Source organism: Haliotis rufescens, unplaced genomic scaffold, assembly GCF_023055435.1.
Source record: "Haliotis rufescens isolate VD_foot unplaced genomic scaffold, xgHalRufe1.0.p SCAF_16, whole genome shotgun sequence".
Lineage (NCBI taxonomy): Eukaryota > Metazoa > Mollusca > Gastropoda > Lepetellida > Haliotidae > Haliotis > Haliotis rufescens.
In genome coordinates, this window is record NW_025963846.1 from 6,202,057 (window position 1) to 6,217,593 (window position 15,537).

General features: G+C 41.0%; 2 protein-coding genes across 2 annotated transcripts; both read left to right on the plus strand.

Annotated features, from left to right (window-relative positions):
* Positions 1–1,090: 1,090 nt before the first annotated feature.
* On the plus strand, positions 1,091–5,002 carry LOC124121910. The gene is made up of 4 exons (XM_046485039.2): positions 1,091–1,215; positions 1,676–1,723; positions 3,003–3,117; positions 4,472–5,002. Exons 1-4 carry the CDS (start codon positions 1,110–1,112, stop codon positions 4,848–4,850), a joined length of 648 nt encoding a protein of 215 aa, XP_046340995.2. The 5' UTR covers positions 1,091–1,109; the 3' UTR covers positions 4,851–5,002.
* A 2,379-nt stretch (positions 5,003–7,381) lies between these two features.
* LOC124117828 (mucin-5AC-like) lies at positions 7,382–14,250 on the plus strand. The gene is made up of 7 exons (XM_046479856.2): positions 7,382–7,746; positions 8,541–8,582; positions 9,991–10,176; positions 10,481–10,666; positions 11,149–12,207; positions 12,980–13,073; positions 13,394–14,250. The coding sequence occupies exons 1-7, from the start codon at positions 7,698–7,700 to the stop codon at positions 13,434–13,436; spliced, it is 1,659 nt and encodes a 552-aa protein (XP_046335812.2). The 5' UTR covers positions 7,382–7,697; the 3' UTR covers positions 13,437–14,250.
* Positions 14,251–15,537: the final 1,287 nt, after the last annotated feature.

The window sequence follows — 15,537 nt, forward strand, 5'->3', positions numbered from 1 at the left end:
ACACGCCGCGATATAACTGGAATACTGTTAAAAGTGGCGTTAAACTCAACACACTCACTCACCCACTCAATCCAGTGACTGAAAACATACGACCCATGCCATCGGATTGCAGTGGCATGCAAACAGTCAAGTCGCACAGTTGTAGCATACAGTAGTCGGATCCTACCTCAAGCATGAGTACTGGGACCTTTGTCAGACTTGAAACATCACAGGGTTGATTTAGATTTTATGATATAAACAATATTACGTGTATATTTTTCTGTTAGCCTTGAGTTGTGCAAATGGATTATAATTATGCTAAAAAGATTGTAGTTGGGAAAGGGCTGATTTAATACTGCCAACGCAATAACCATTGTGTTCACATGGCTTACAATGATTGTCTTATGTACAGTAAACTACGGTTATAACGAACACGCCTATAACGAACTAACGGATAAAACGAACTAACTTTTTAGTCCCGACTATATGCTGTAGTTATGCTGTATATATGCTTATAACGAATTACGGTTATAACGAACAAAATTAGTAGTCCCTTTGAGTTCGTTACAACCGTAGTTTACTGTATTTACATTTGTATGCGGTACACTTGATATAACTGCGTGCTTCAATACATTCAAGAACCTTCAAATGAATAAATGTATTCAATGGTTGCATTTAATGTCTTGGTGTTTTGTATCCCAAAGAGGTTGGCAAGCATCTACAGAGTATAAAGGGATGTTGAAAATGGAAATATTACACATCAGAAAACGAACACTAACAATCACAAAATATTTTATTGAAGACCTAAGGCAGTCATCCATATTTGTATGCATGTAATCACTGACCTACAAAAACAACAAAAAGGGCAGAAACATATCTGGTACTCTTTCCTGTTTACGTGCTCAGCGCTTTGAGAGCGTTTGGAGTGAGTGACAAGGGTTGTGGCGGAAGTCCTTCACATGTATTTCACGTCCGTTTACGGGTTTTTTATTTGAATAATTTATTTGGGCTGATGAATAATATCAATATCAATTTATCTGCACGTATGCGTTATATTTTCACAATATAGATTTCTCCTTGTTGGTTTTTGTCAAACATTGCGAACATTTGCGACATATTCAATACAGTTAATGTCAGTGAGGGGAACTGGTCAAATTTCAGTCAGGCTGTCAGAAGACACCATGGCCACCGTGCTCAGTGTTCTCTTCGTATTGATAACCATTCCGCATTCAGCAGGTGAGATGAATAATAATGAACCTCTCTGGTTATGTGTGTCTGACAAACACAGGTTTGGTTCAAAGTAGAATATAAAGAGGCTCATAAACAATTCTTGATCTTCATAGTACTGGCCTACGAATGGTCGTTGTTCATTTGAGTGTTGTGGGGATCTTTCTGGTCAGAATAGGTACCAATACACCATGCTTTTGGGGTCTGGGGTCAGAATCGGTACAAATACAATTTGGGATGTTAAGAATAGAAAGGAAATGACATATGTTTGATGACTTGTACAGTTAAAGTCAAACAAACTTGATGTCGCATATTTTCTGACGCTTGTTTGCTGTTTTTAACGCCACGCTCAGCAATAGTTCTGCTACATGTACATGTAACAACATGTATCTACTCGGTTTAGTGCTCCGTAATATATTGATGCTCACAAAAATAACCCATTGCTTTATTCCTTTTATGTCTGTTGCAGCAGTGGCGTCAACCATCTGCAACGCAGCCACTGCCACGCTGAACAACGGTACTTCCACACGTTTTTCAGTTAAACGCACTGTAACGACAATTTATGAAACGGCTTCTTTGTGTATTTTAGCATCACCTTTACGAGGTCGGTGGACAACTTGTGCCTAAATACATGAAACTTTTAGTCTTTGTATTCATGTTCTTCCACCTTCAGGGGCGGTCGGGTAGCCTAGTGGTTAAAGCGTTCGCTCGTCATGCGGAAGACCCGGGTTCGATTCCCGACATGGGGACAATGTGTGAAGCCCATTTCTGGTGTCCCCCGCCGTGATGTTGCTGGAATACTGCTCAAAGCGGCGTAAAACTATACTCACTCACTCACTCACTCTTCCAACTTCAAAATGCCCATGAAAGACTGCTATTGCCTACATATAATAAGTACATGTGGCCATATGTCACACCTGGTCAACAGTTTTACTCCGAAACATGACAGGAGAGGGCCCATGCACTTTGCTGGTCGTCAGAGGCGATTTTAAGAATTGGATGGGATGGTCTGGCTCTCCGACTTGCCTTTTTGCGTGTCGGATTAACCCTGCATATCTTCAACAACTTACTTCAAAATATGTCCATGTTTGACAACTTCGTTCAACGGCCAGACTCGTATATATTCAAGCCCTCGCGGTGTAGCCACAGAATTGCTGATAACGGCTTCAAACGCAAACACAATAATCTGAATCTGAATCTGAATCTCTCAAAATTTTGAGAGCGCTATATACAGTGCGCTTTAAGGGTCTCGCCGGGACTAAACCGGAGCAAACAATTAACAACGGAGAGAAAATCAGCGGAGCTCCGGCGAGAAAGCACTTGAAAAAAATTGACCGTAGCAATACCAATGTAGTACCGGAGTTCCCGTTGAAATACCGATGCAAACTTCCTACCGTCGCCTGCCGTTGCTAATTTTTTCGCCGATGTTCTGACGATGTCCTGACGATGTACTTCCGTTCTTAGCGATATGATACCGTTGCGCTGCCGTACCCTACCTGAAAGTCACCAAATTTGTGCTCCGGTATAGCTCCGGCGACCCAAATCGGCTAGGTGTTAGTTGGTTGGTTGGTTTGTTGTTTTCGCCGCACTCAGCAATATTCCAGCTATATGACGGCGGTCTTTAAATAATCGAGTCTGGACCAGACAATCCAGTGATTGACATCATGAGCATCGGTCCACGCAATCGGCTAGGTGTGACAGGCCCTTCAGCCATGAAGGTGTCATTGTAGATTACACTTTAGTTATTGCAATTACATATTAATGATATATAATTAATGAAACGCTTATTCTTTCAGACGGTTGTCATGACAATGCTATTGTCAAGTTCCTTATGGACCGTATCCTCCTGTTATCACTGAGTGTCCTACTCGTCGCAGTCTGTGTAACCATGGTGATCGCCTTGTGTGTCGGGTAGGGCAGGTTTCTCACTACACTTCCAATGTCATTTACGTCACATTGACAGCACGTTGACTGCTATTGACTTCACATTGAGTACACCTTTACTCAGAATTTACGTCACATTGACAGCACGTAGACTGCATATTGACTTCACATTGAGTACACCTTTACTCAGAATTTAGGTCACATTGACAGCACGTTGACTGCATATTGACTTCACATTGAATACACCTTTACTCAGAATTTACGTCACATTGACAGCACGTTGACTGCTATTGACTTCACATTGAGTACACCTTTACTCAGAATTTACGTCACATTGACTGCACGTTGACTGCATATTGACTTCACATTGAGTACACCTTTACTCAGAATTTACTGCACATTGAAAGCACGTTGACTGCTATTGACTTCACATTGAGTACACTTTTACTATGAATTATTTGCACATTGACAGCACGTTGACTGCTATTGACTTCACATTAAGTACATCTTTACTCAGAATTTACGTCACACTGACAGCACGTAGACTGCTATTGACTTCACATTGTGTACACCTTTACTCAGAATTAACTGCACATTGACTGAAAGTTGACTGTATATTGACTTCACATTGAGTACACCTTTACTCAGAATTTACTGCACGTTTACCACTTAGGTGAAACCCACGAGCACGGGTATGGTGCTGACAAACCTTGAAACATAATCGAGGCGAACCGGGATTCGAACCCACAATCGCAGCGCCTTAGACGACTGGGCCACCCGTGCCCCCACACAATGAGAGAACATTGACTCTAAATGGACAACCATTGACTGCATGTTGACTTCATATTGACTACACATGAATGCATACTGACTGTTAATTAACTGACAGGGACACAAGTTATGTTGCAAATATTCTGAAAAAAACCCGTTGATTAAAACCTAGGAAAATGGATCAAGGAAATAACATATGATTAACAGCACTGAGGAAATGCAAGCAGGCACACACGTTACCAGGCGGTTAACAACTTTCACAAACATAAGCTTACAAATCAAATGCTATATTTATGATAACACATTCTGAGTAGAGTACAGAATCTCGTACTTTTTTTAGTTGAGTTCCGTCCGAGCGATTAGGTGCCTCACTCTGGCAGTGTGGGTTCGAATCCCGGACAGGACTCAACCCAAAAAAGTACCAAAAAATACGAGAATCTGTACTTTACTCAGAAAGTATTATTCCAAATATAACATTTGTTACATTTGACCAATTTCTAAATGGCATTGTGTGTTCATAACCTCAGATGTCGTCAATATTGGCCTTTATGAATGTATGCTGAGGTTGAGGTAAACTAATATAGCCTACACGTAATGGTTGATGTTTCAGTGCTAAAGAAAGGAGCAAAGAAGCAAGGGTCGTAGAAGAATGCCCCTCCAAGTCTGGGAGGCGTGGACATGCTAACAGACTGGACGTGTATGAGCCAGCGGATAACCTTGCCTACACACCAGACACTACATGTGTGTCTGGAACACAAATATATACCAACAGTGAATATGAGACTGCCCCTGAAGGCCAGGGATACAAACCTGGATACGACATGTATGAAAACACCACCTCCGACAGACCCTGTCTGCCTTGGAAGAACAGTAGCGATATGTATGTCGATATGAACGCCCCTTCTGTCGGGGACCTGCAGTATATCAACACACCCACTGCAGACACATGTAATGATGGACTCTATACAATTGTACCGAGCCACTACTGAAAGCGTTAATCCATGCTGAGTAGAAATAGCAGTGACTTCTTTACTTTCTGTTCACAATTTTGAATATGTTTAATACTTATATGTCTTGTGACAGAAATGCACATATCATATCATAAGCCATTGAATATATATTTAAAATTATATGATAATGAAACTGGCATATTATTTGATTTTTTATTATGTGATGTTTAACAACAATTTTAGTTACCCTTCATGGAATAAATATATTGAATGCTATATTTATATATAATTGTATTTGTCTTGGAAATAATGACCAACGCACATGCTGCTCAAGGATTTGTTAACCTACGTTGCAGTACTGATGGTCTCGTGCATGTGAATGTTGGTTGATTGAGTGAGTTATTTTGGTTTGATGCGTGACGTGACAGAATAATACCCGAAGTGATCGTTGCATCCGAAGTGGGTGAGTGAATGAGTATTGTTTTAAGTCGTAGTTAGATATTCCAGCAATGTCACGGTTGGGGAAAGAGGCGAGTGAGTGTGCGAGACGAGAGAGAATGAGGCGAGTGAGAGTGATGCGAGTGAGTGAGTGAGTGAGTGACACGTGTAAGTATGTAAGGCGAGTGAGAGTGGGGCAACTGAGTGAGTGAAGCTATTTAGAATTAGAAGAGTGGGTGAGTGAAGCGAGTGAGGGTTAGGAGAGTGAGTGGGGCGAGTGAGAGTGGGGCGAGTGAGTGAGTCGAGTGGGTGAGGCGAGTGAGTGAGTGAGGCTAGTTAGAATTAGGAGAGTGAGTGAGTCAGACTAGTGAGAGTTAGAAGAGTAAGTGCGGCAAGTGAGAGTTGGGAGAGTAAGTGAGGCGAGTGAGGGTTAGGAGAGTGAGTGAGGCGAGTGAGAGTGAGGGGAGTGAGTGAGGCTAGTTAGAATAAGGAGAGTAAGTGAGGCAATCGAGAAAGAGGAGAGTGAGTGAGGCCAGTGAGTGTTTGGAGACTGAGTGAGTAGAGTTAGTGAGTGAGGCGAGTGAGTGAGGAGAGAGAGTGAGGCAAGTAAGAATTATGAGAGTGAGTGAGTGGGGCAAGTGAGAAAGAGGAGAGTGAGTGAGGCGAGTGAGTGTTTGGAGACTGAGTGAGTAGAGTTAGTGAGTGAGGCGAGTGAGTGAGTGTGGCAGGGGAATGAGTGAGTGAGCAAATGAGAGTGATGCGACTGAGAGGGAGGCGAGTGACGTGTGTCAGTGTGTGAGGCGAGTGAACGAGTGAGGCGAGTGGGAGTTAGGATAATGACTGAGGCGAGTCAGTGGGGCGTGTGGGCGAGTGAGTTTGGTTTTAAACCACTTTTAACAATATGACAGTACTGTCACTGTTTGTCACCTTCGTCTGGGCGGAAAGCATATATCAAATCTACAAGTCAATGACAAACACACTGAAATAAGCAGGCTTTTGAGATAACCAATTACACCACAAATTTACTAATGTTAACTTTTAACACACAATCTGTTCAGAAGCAGGACACACCATAAACCAATAGTAAAACCCGAACAATGTTTCGAACAGTTTCCTCATTTTATGAAAAGGTCTTTTGTTGGCTCAGATAGCTTTAAACGGAAGACATGCGTCATGCTGTCAACTCATGGTTGTTGTGATTCGACATTATTCGTGGAGTTACACCTGCAGATAGCTATTGAATCTTATGACTTGCGAAACTTGTCATCCTAAAGTATAGAATAGTATCGTCTCCTTTAATGCTCATAGATAAAATCGCCTCTGTGGTCTAGAGGTAGAGCGTTCGCCCGGAAAGCGGAAGGTCCGGTGTTCGATCCCCGACCGCGTCAGACCAAAAGAGTACTTGTTGTTACCCTGTCTGGCGCTCGGCATTAAGGGGCTCAAACAAGGACTGGTCGGCTCAGAGTCAGTATACTGTGTCTGAGTGGGGTATTCATGTTAAACTACGGCATGGTGTCTCAGTGAGCTAGCACTTTAAATCGGCATCAGTCCGGACTAGTACAAGCAGCCACACACACACACACACACACACACATACACGTGCTTGCACGTCGCTATATAAGTGCAATTATATTGGACGCGACGTTAAACCCCATTTCACCTCACCTCACCTCATAGATAAAGTTCAAAGACCAATGTGACCTCGATATTTACAAGATGGATCCTGTATGAACTTCGGACAACTAGTAGTAGAAGACGTTCCTGTTGTTTATTGCCATGTATGACCGTCTGCAAACTGGTGCATCATACATTCACCCATTCACTTATTCATGTACTTTTCAGCACCGCTGGGGTAGACTAGTAGTGAAAACATTTGTCGTCACGCCGATTGTCCGGGTTCGAATCCCTACATGGTCACAATGATTGAAACCAATTTCTGTTGTTCCCAGCCTCGATGTGGAGGGAATATTGTATCCCGCTTTATGTGTTAATGCGTATGCTATATTTGTATGCAACACCAAGATAAATAAAAGACCTGTGTGTGTGGAAACAAGGAAACATATTTGCCATTAGTCACGTCCTGTTTAACCTATTCATTTAGACGGAAGAGTAATGATGAAGTATAACAGAAGGAAATGTTTGTTCAGCCCTATTTGAGAGGTACAGTTTCCTGGTAGTGCAGATAAGGTGTACCTGTCTGTGTAGGCTGCCAATACCCGAGGTGTGACCCAATCGTCTTGGTATACCTGTGTGTAGGTTGCTCATAACCGAAGTGTGACCCAGACGTGATAGTATACCTGTGTGTTAGGGAGGTTTGACCCAGTCATCCCTGTGTACCTGTGTGTAAGGAAGATGTGAACTAATCATTCAAGTGTATCTGTGTATAAGGTTCCTTAAACCCGAGGTGTGACCCCACCGTCTTAGTGTCCTATCAATACAACTGCGGGCATGTATTTTTTCATCATCGGCGTTGCTGTATCGATGCTTGATTATCCAGGTAAGAATACTTATTATAATAATAATTTAATCAGACATACAGTGTTTTATGACACCGAGGATTCTGACCTTTAATTTGTATCCCATTTCTAAGCACATTATATAACTGTCACTGAATGATTTCGTGTTAATTTTGCAATTGTTAGATCAATTTTTGTTAGGTACTATTAGATTACATTTACACATAAAGCTTAAAAGATCTACCCATTTAAAATTGTACCGTAACAGCTGTGTTACTAAAAAATCAATACAAATAATCAATAAAAATAAAATCATTATAATATTACCTGATGGGCAAATAAAAATCCCAACCAATATTTCATTGATTTTAATCCAAATGAATAAAACATTAATTGATTACAACACTGCAGTATTGTATATATAATCGATGATATATACAAAACGGCAGTGTTGAAATCAATTCATTTTGCAAAACCCAAATGTAACGATAAAACAGCACATGTGGAACACGGCAGTCTTCTATCCGTGTTGTCCGTACCAGGTTGTTCCTTCAAACCATCCAACGACGATGTGTATACAGTTACAGTTGTTAGAAAACACTGTTATCTGATTGTTTGCCTCCTTGTACTACAGTAAACTACGGTTATAACGAACACGCTTATAACGAACTGACGGATATAACGAACTAACTTTTTAGTCCCGACTATTTGCTGTAGTTATGCTGAATATATGCTTATAACGAACTGCGGTTATAACGAACTAAAAATAGTAGTCCCTTTGAGTTCGTTATAACCGTAGTTTACTGTATATGCACATGTGTCATCTCTGTTTCAGTATCGGGCCAAAACGCCAGCTGTAATTCCCAGAACTGTATAGGTAATGTGACCCTGCCTTGTTTGACTCTTGAAGTATATTTTAGCGTCTTTATTGTATGCGTGTTTGTTGATTTACGTGGTTACATGTATGTGACGCGCCCCGAAAAACCAGGTGAGGTGAGGTGAAATGGGGTTTAACGTCGCGTCCAAGATTATTGAACTTAAATAGCGACGCAGTTTAACATGAATACCCCACTCAGACACAGTATACTGACTCCAAGCCGACCAGTACTTGATTTAGCCCCTTGATTCCGAGCGCCAGACTGGGTAACAACAAGTACCATCTTTTAACGTCTTTTGGTCTGACGCGGCCGGGGATCGAACCCCTGACCTTCCGCTCTCCGGGCGGACGTTCTACCACTTTACCATGGAGGCGGTCCGAAAAAACAGTGGTGGACTAGGAAAGTAGTGGTGGATATTGTGAGATATATGGTATGATGATATGTAATCAAGCAAGTCATCAAGCCTGACTGCTGTTCCATTTAGTGACAACTTTTGTTCTTGTATCTCCTAGACACAACCTAGTTCATTTCTTGAGACAGCAAGGTATCATTTCAATGACAATTTGTCCTGGAGGTACCCCACAATTTACAAAAAAATTTATACACAGTCGACAAGCACAGACATATATGGGGGAGTGAACAGTTTAGTGTGAACAGTTTTAACCACAGTGTATGCGCATTAATTTTATTCATTATTACGAGGTGATTTCCAAATTGAAAAGCTCAGGTTATCCCGTAAAACAGTACGTACAGAACTCAGCAAGTGACTATACAAGATCAAGGCATAATAAAGAGTTTATATTCAAAACACAGTGCTCGGTTTTACAATATAAAAGGGAAATACAATGCGACCAATAAGTTGCAGCAACAACAGGGAGATGAAGTAACAGTCTCTAGAATTAATGTAAGTGTCCTCACAAATGCTCAGAATCTTTTCACTGTCAACAGCCTTGAAACAGCCTTGTCTCGAGTCTTGAATACGGACTAGTGTTTGAAGCTGGCAGGAATAATCGTTGTTTTCAGATGGGAAGCAAATACACACTTGGAGAGGAGATACGTCAGATGATGGCCTCGAATCGCCTCCGTATCTCTCTTATATAGGACAAGCAAGCTTTCTCGAAAATATACCATCTCAAGCGATTTTCAAGAAGGACAATACAAGTTAAAGAATATAACACCGACAAAGATACATTGTTATCATCCTGAATGCCCGTAGGCGACTTGATCTTGCAATAACCATAGGCGAAAGCTGAAACCTGAAAGCTGATGCTATTAAGTTCAACTGAAAACACTTAAACACTTGTCTTAATGACAACCTGAAAAGAAAGAACATGTTGTAAAATTATTTACATAGTAACTTCAGTATTTCATATCTGGCAACGATAACGATAATGTTTGTTATTACAGTGAACATAGCAACGAGTAACTTTACATCTGGGGACAACAAAAGCTACACCATCAGCGGCCAGTCAGCCTGGGTTACTGATGGTTTGACGTCAGGGCCGTGTGCATCAGTCTCGTCCCTATATCCGGCATGGAAGGCTGAGTTTGGACAGAACAGGACAGTCAGCAGGATCAAGATATTCTTGGAAGGTATGGTACACCTTAGTACATAGTAGGAACATGACACCAAACACTACCTACAGAATGTAAGCGAATCGTATTTAGCACAGCATTCAACAATGTTCCAAATAATGAGATTTATCATGTAGTTCAAATACAAATCATGAGAAACAGATGATCTTAAGCCTGATGTATCGTCATGCATGTTTCATTGTTTCATACAAAATGTGCATTAATCTTGAACGACGTTAACCCCATTGTCCCATCATCTCAACTCATTATATCCTCTGAACTGCATCCATAACGAACTAGTTTGTCCAACCTCACATTCCAGGTCAACAGGGTGACATACATGTGTTTGTAGGCAACAGAGTATGTCACACTCCGGCCTCCAACTACACATGGATGCCTGAGTATACCCTTGTCTGTCAGGTACCCGTGACGGGGGACTACCTCCTCATGTATCGTGCACCTACAGGAGGGATGCTGAATCTAACTCTCTGTGAGGTGGAAATATACGGTAAATAATCATAATCACTAGAAAACATGCTTCATATTGATTAAAGTATAATAAAAGAAGATAATACGTTATTTGGCCCTTCTTAAGCAAATTGTGTGAATAGCAGATGCTACCAGTAGGACCCTTTTCGCGAACACCTGGTGTCATCACTGATTTTCAGTGGTCCATTCATATAGTTTTCACAACTATTGTGCCTTTTGCGTCAAATGGAGCCCGTTTTGGTGGATAATGAAAATTGGTTATTATCAAGCCTTACGTTTTATATTTACTTTATAATAGATGTTGTGATATATCATTGCATATGTTGCATATTTAATACTTACCCTTCATATATGGGGCGGTGGCCTCAGATACACCAAAACCTCCTTTTCTTCCATATTGTGGGATAAACATGTAATCGCTCCTTGTCTTGAAATGGTCTTTAGCCAAAAATAGGTTTCTTGTATGAACATAATATTTCGAATCTTTGCTCACAATTTCAGCGACGCCTTCTCCAGCAACTACTACCCACGGACCATCTTCCACAACTATCTCCTCCACGCCAGCGATAGCGTCATCTACTGGTGAATCAGCAAGGGACGCCATTGCAACACCGACGATCACCCTGGACACAGCTTCCACAACTATCTCCTCCACGCCATCGACAGTGTCACCCGCTTATGAATCCACCAGTGACGCCATCCCAACTCCAACGACCACTCTGGACACAGCTACCACATATACTCACCTTGAGGCAGGCACACCAGCGATGTCGCCTTATGAAAACAGTCAAACAGAAGCTACAAAGTCTCTTTACTTTACACCTTCTTCTGAACTATACCAGTCATATCCTAGCCATGTTGTAGCTCCTAGTCCCACAGTCTCTCCCGATACCGCATCTATTCCGACTTCTGCCATGAGCTCGAGTCCAACAAACAGACAGAATTCTTTCACTTGGCCAGGCTATAGCCTGTCATCCTCTCAAGGTTCAAGCTCCATGTCTCGTTCAACAACAGTTACTATCAACTCGAATCCAACAGATTCCCAAAGTCCTACGGCTAGCCTCACATCGCTAATGAGTGATGCCATTGAACCTACTACCCTTCACCTGTCATCCCCGAACCTCAGCGCCACAACCACACACAGTTCTCTAAACGTCCAACCATTCCGTTCTACACCCACACTTGCAGTCCTTACCACCACGGCAGTCATCTCGAACTCTGCAACATTGAGTAACCATGATATCACTCTGGCGACCAACGAAGCCTCTACACCGTACACAACATTTCAAAACGTGAGCATCCACCCATCAACGGACGTGCTGACCACAACGGTATCTATGAGTCCTACATCAGCAACAACTACAACCGCGAACTCTGCTTCAGAGACCAACATCCCAGCGACCTCAACCGGATCAGTAACTCCCACACCAGTGACCTCGAAGACCACATTGACTACCATCTTAACGTCAAACGGTGGTACCCCGACAACGACGTCTACAAAACCAGCTACAGATGGAACTACGCCAAACGTTGGACAGGTGTCTGGAACCAGCGCTCCAAGTAAGCACACGGTTACACTTAAACTCGTGTTTAGTCTCAGTTGAGTTGAAATGGGGTTTAACGTTGTTTTCAAGATTAGCAGCGATGTGCATGCAAGTGTGGAAGCTTTATAAAAAGAGTCCGGACTTACCAGCGTTTAGCACTATCCCAATGCGATACCATTCCGCAGTTAAACATGGATACCTCTCTCCAAGCAGATCAGTCAAGGCAGGGTAACAAGAAGTACCATCTTTTACGTGTTTTTATTATGGGACGCGCCCAGGGGTTCGAAACCACTAACTAAGACTAAATTCAAGGGTGCGTTTATACGTGCAAATAATGCCCATCTTATGACTTAATAGCAACTATAACAACATGAGCAAGTTAATGATGTTTCACATGTATTCTCATATTTCAGAGGCAGCAACTCTTACAACATGAGAAAATTTTTGATGTGTTCACATGTATTCTCATATTTCAGAGGAAGCAACTCTAACATGAGCAAGTTAATGATGTGTTCACATATATTCTCATATTTCAGAGGCAGCAACTCTTACAACTTGAACAAGTTAATGATGTGTTCACATGTATTCTCACATTTCAGAGGCAGCAACTCTAACAACATGAGCAAGTTAATGATGTGTTCACATATATTCTCATATTTCAGAGGCAGCAACTCCAACAACATGAGCAAGTTAATGATGTGTTCACATGTATTCTCATATTTCAGAGGCAGCAACTCTAACAACATAAGCACGTTAATGATGTGTTCGAACGTATTCTCATATTTCAGAGGCAGCAAATATGAACATTGTCGTGATAGTCGCAACAGTTGGAGGGTGTGTGGTGCTGCTGTACATTGCTGGAATGACTGTATTAGTGTTGAGGTAAATGTCATCGTACAGACGATGTATACTTAAAGAAATAATTAACTATTAATAATATATACAATGCAGTTTCTAACCTGTTCCCAACAATATTTGGAAACTGGCTTTGTTGCAATTATAATAGTAAATGCATTGACACAATGATTCAAATAGAGAATAATAACAGTTATAGTCTTAAGAGATCCTTTTTGCACAGTTACAAAGATATCTTGATAAATGTATAAATTGAAAGGAATTATATACTAGTATTAATATATGCTCATTAAGGATACGTGCATTATAATAGAAAACCTTAATGATGTATGACCTTTATATTGCAGACAAAATCGAAAGGACGTATATAGACCGGGGCAGGCAGAATGAGACATTGGTGCCTCGTGAACAGGGGTGTCATGATATCAATGACACAGGAAGGTAATCAGTTGGAAGTACACTATTTCTACTGGTGAAAAACAACTCTTAAGAAATCGGCCTTTTGGGGGTTCTTCTGTCAGTTTTGTATGTTTCTTTGCTTGTGTTGTGTTTAACGTCGTGCACTCACAGCTGTATTACGATGGTCTGTAAATAATCGAGTCTGGACCAGACAATCCAGTGATAGACGTCATGAACAGTGATCGACGCAGTTGGGATACGATGACGTGCATCAACCAAGTCAGCGAGCCTGACCACCCGATCCCGTCAGCCGCCTCTTACCATTGGTTGCTGAAGACCTCTTCTAACCCGAATCTTTACAGCGATCGTGTGTCTGCTTGGAACTTTTCGTCAGTCATTAATGCCAGTGAACATTACGCTTCTTTAAGTTGAATAAGTAACAAGTAGGTAAGCTGGTTATATGCATTTCCCCAACTTGTAAGAATGCTGCTGAGTAATTTGTTACAAATATTGCCGAGGGGAAATTACGAGATTTATTTGTTCAAGTTTGAGGGCATGTGTAGTGAAACACGGGTAGGAATCGCCCGCCATGGAATATGGTAGCTGTTGGGTGACTACGTGTTGGTCAATCTGGTACAGAATGCTATGTTACTAAGTACACATAGATCGCCAGTAATGATTGCGAGATATACATGGTGCTAATTTAAAGTTATATGATTATGCATATAGCATTGTCACAAATTTGTATTTTAAATGTACAGAATGTTTTGGACGTAGTTTTTGGAATAAAGATCATGTTTTACGAGAGAGGTGTTAGATTTTACCCCCAGCTCAATATCAATATTGTGTTTCCATTCAAAATAATATCCGGGATTTATAAGTTTACACTTTATAAGAAATTCACAATCATGTACATGCAATCATGTACGCCAAAACATTTTGTCTATGACACATGAATATCACAACGTGCGCAAACTACAAATCCTCAGCGATTAGAACCATGGACTGTATTCAATGCACATTACACATGAAATTGGTATGCACATTTAATGTCCTGATTGAGTTTTAGGAATACATCATCACGACAAGGAAATAGCAAAGTGATAAACACGAGATTATTAAATTACTTTCACAGTGAGTGCAACAAAGTTATCATATCTATAAGTGTGTGGAAATATGGAACCATTGTATAGGTTTCCACACAATCCACACACAATTAAAGCCCAACATGTTTGACACACCCACTTATACAGACTCGCCCACTGATCATGAAAGGCGGATTTAGACATAATGTCTATTCAATCAATTGTCAAATAACAGATTTGCTTTTGTGACAGACGGTACAAGGAAAAGGTGGACTAACATGAATATATTTGCTCGTTGGAGCATAATCCTTTCATATTTTCGTTTCTAGGAAACCATCAATAATCCATCAATTTCCCCGGATAAATAGATTTGATTTATACACCCTTTCTCACCAAACTTGCCCAATACCAATGAACAAAATATTGAATTTCAAAAGTCAAGGTATATCAGTGAAATGTGTTCATGTCAAGACAACAGTGTCTGGTTTGTCTTCGTCCAACATGTCAGAACTCTGTCATCAGTGTTAAAGTTACATGTATCTAAACATAACAACTCAAAACAACGAGGGTAATCTACGTGACTGCTATGTTAATGTTAAACATAGGTGATCAATTGGCACATGACTGCAGACAGAATTCAAAATAAATACTTTGATTTGGGGCTTTATAATTATTTTTGATTCATCGCACACGCTTTTCCTGAAGTACGATAACTGCGATCTACTGAACAGAAAGGATCATCAAAACAACCTACTAGGTGCCACAATAACTCTTTATGCCATGTACAAATTTATGTGAACACAGAATCACATGTTGGCCACCTAATATAATTGCACAATCATTATCGAAGCTACTGTGATAAAACAATAGCCGTCAATGTCAAATAGATGAATCATAAAAGACTGGTAACGTAGATTACAGTAATAACCTGTCTGCGTTCCTACTTAGGTAGTCTTCACCTTGTTTTCCTAGCTTCTTTTTTCTTGTCAGCTCTTGATTTTCCCCTC

Excerpts from the sequence above, each read along its gene's own strand:
- LOC124121910 (XM_046485039.2), top strand. The coding sequence starts at position 1,110 with ATGTCAGTGAGGGGAACTGGTCAAATTTCAGTCAGGCTGTCAGAAGAC. Across the intron at positions 1,216-1,675 it reads AACCATTCCGCATTCAGCAG|CAGTGGCGTCAACCATCTGC; the intron begins GTGAGATGAATA and ends TGTCTGTTGCAG. Across the intron at positions 3,118-4,471 it reads GTGATCGCCTTGTGTGTCGG|TGCTAAAGAAAGGAGCAAAG; the intron begins GTAGGGCAGGTT and ends TTGATGTTTCAG.
- LOC124117828 (XM_046479856.2), top strand. The coding sequence starts at position 7,698 with ATGTATTTTTTCATCATCGGCGTTGCTGTATCGATGCTTGATTATCCA. Across the intron at positions 10,177-10,480 it reads GATCAAGATATTCTTGGAAG|GTCAACAGGGTGACATACAT; the intron begins GTATGGTACACC and ends CTCACATTCCAG. Across the intron at positions 13,074-13,393 it reads ATGACTGTATTAGTGTTGAG|ACAAAATCGAAAGGACGTAT; the intron begins GTAAATGTCATC and ends TTTATATTGCAG.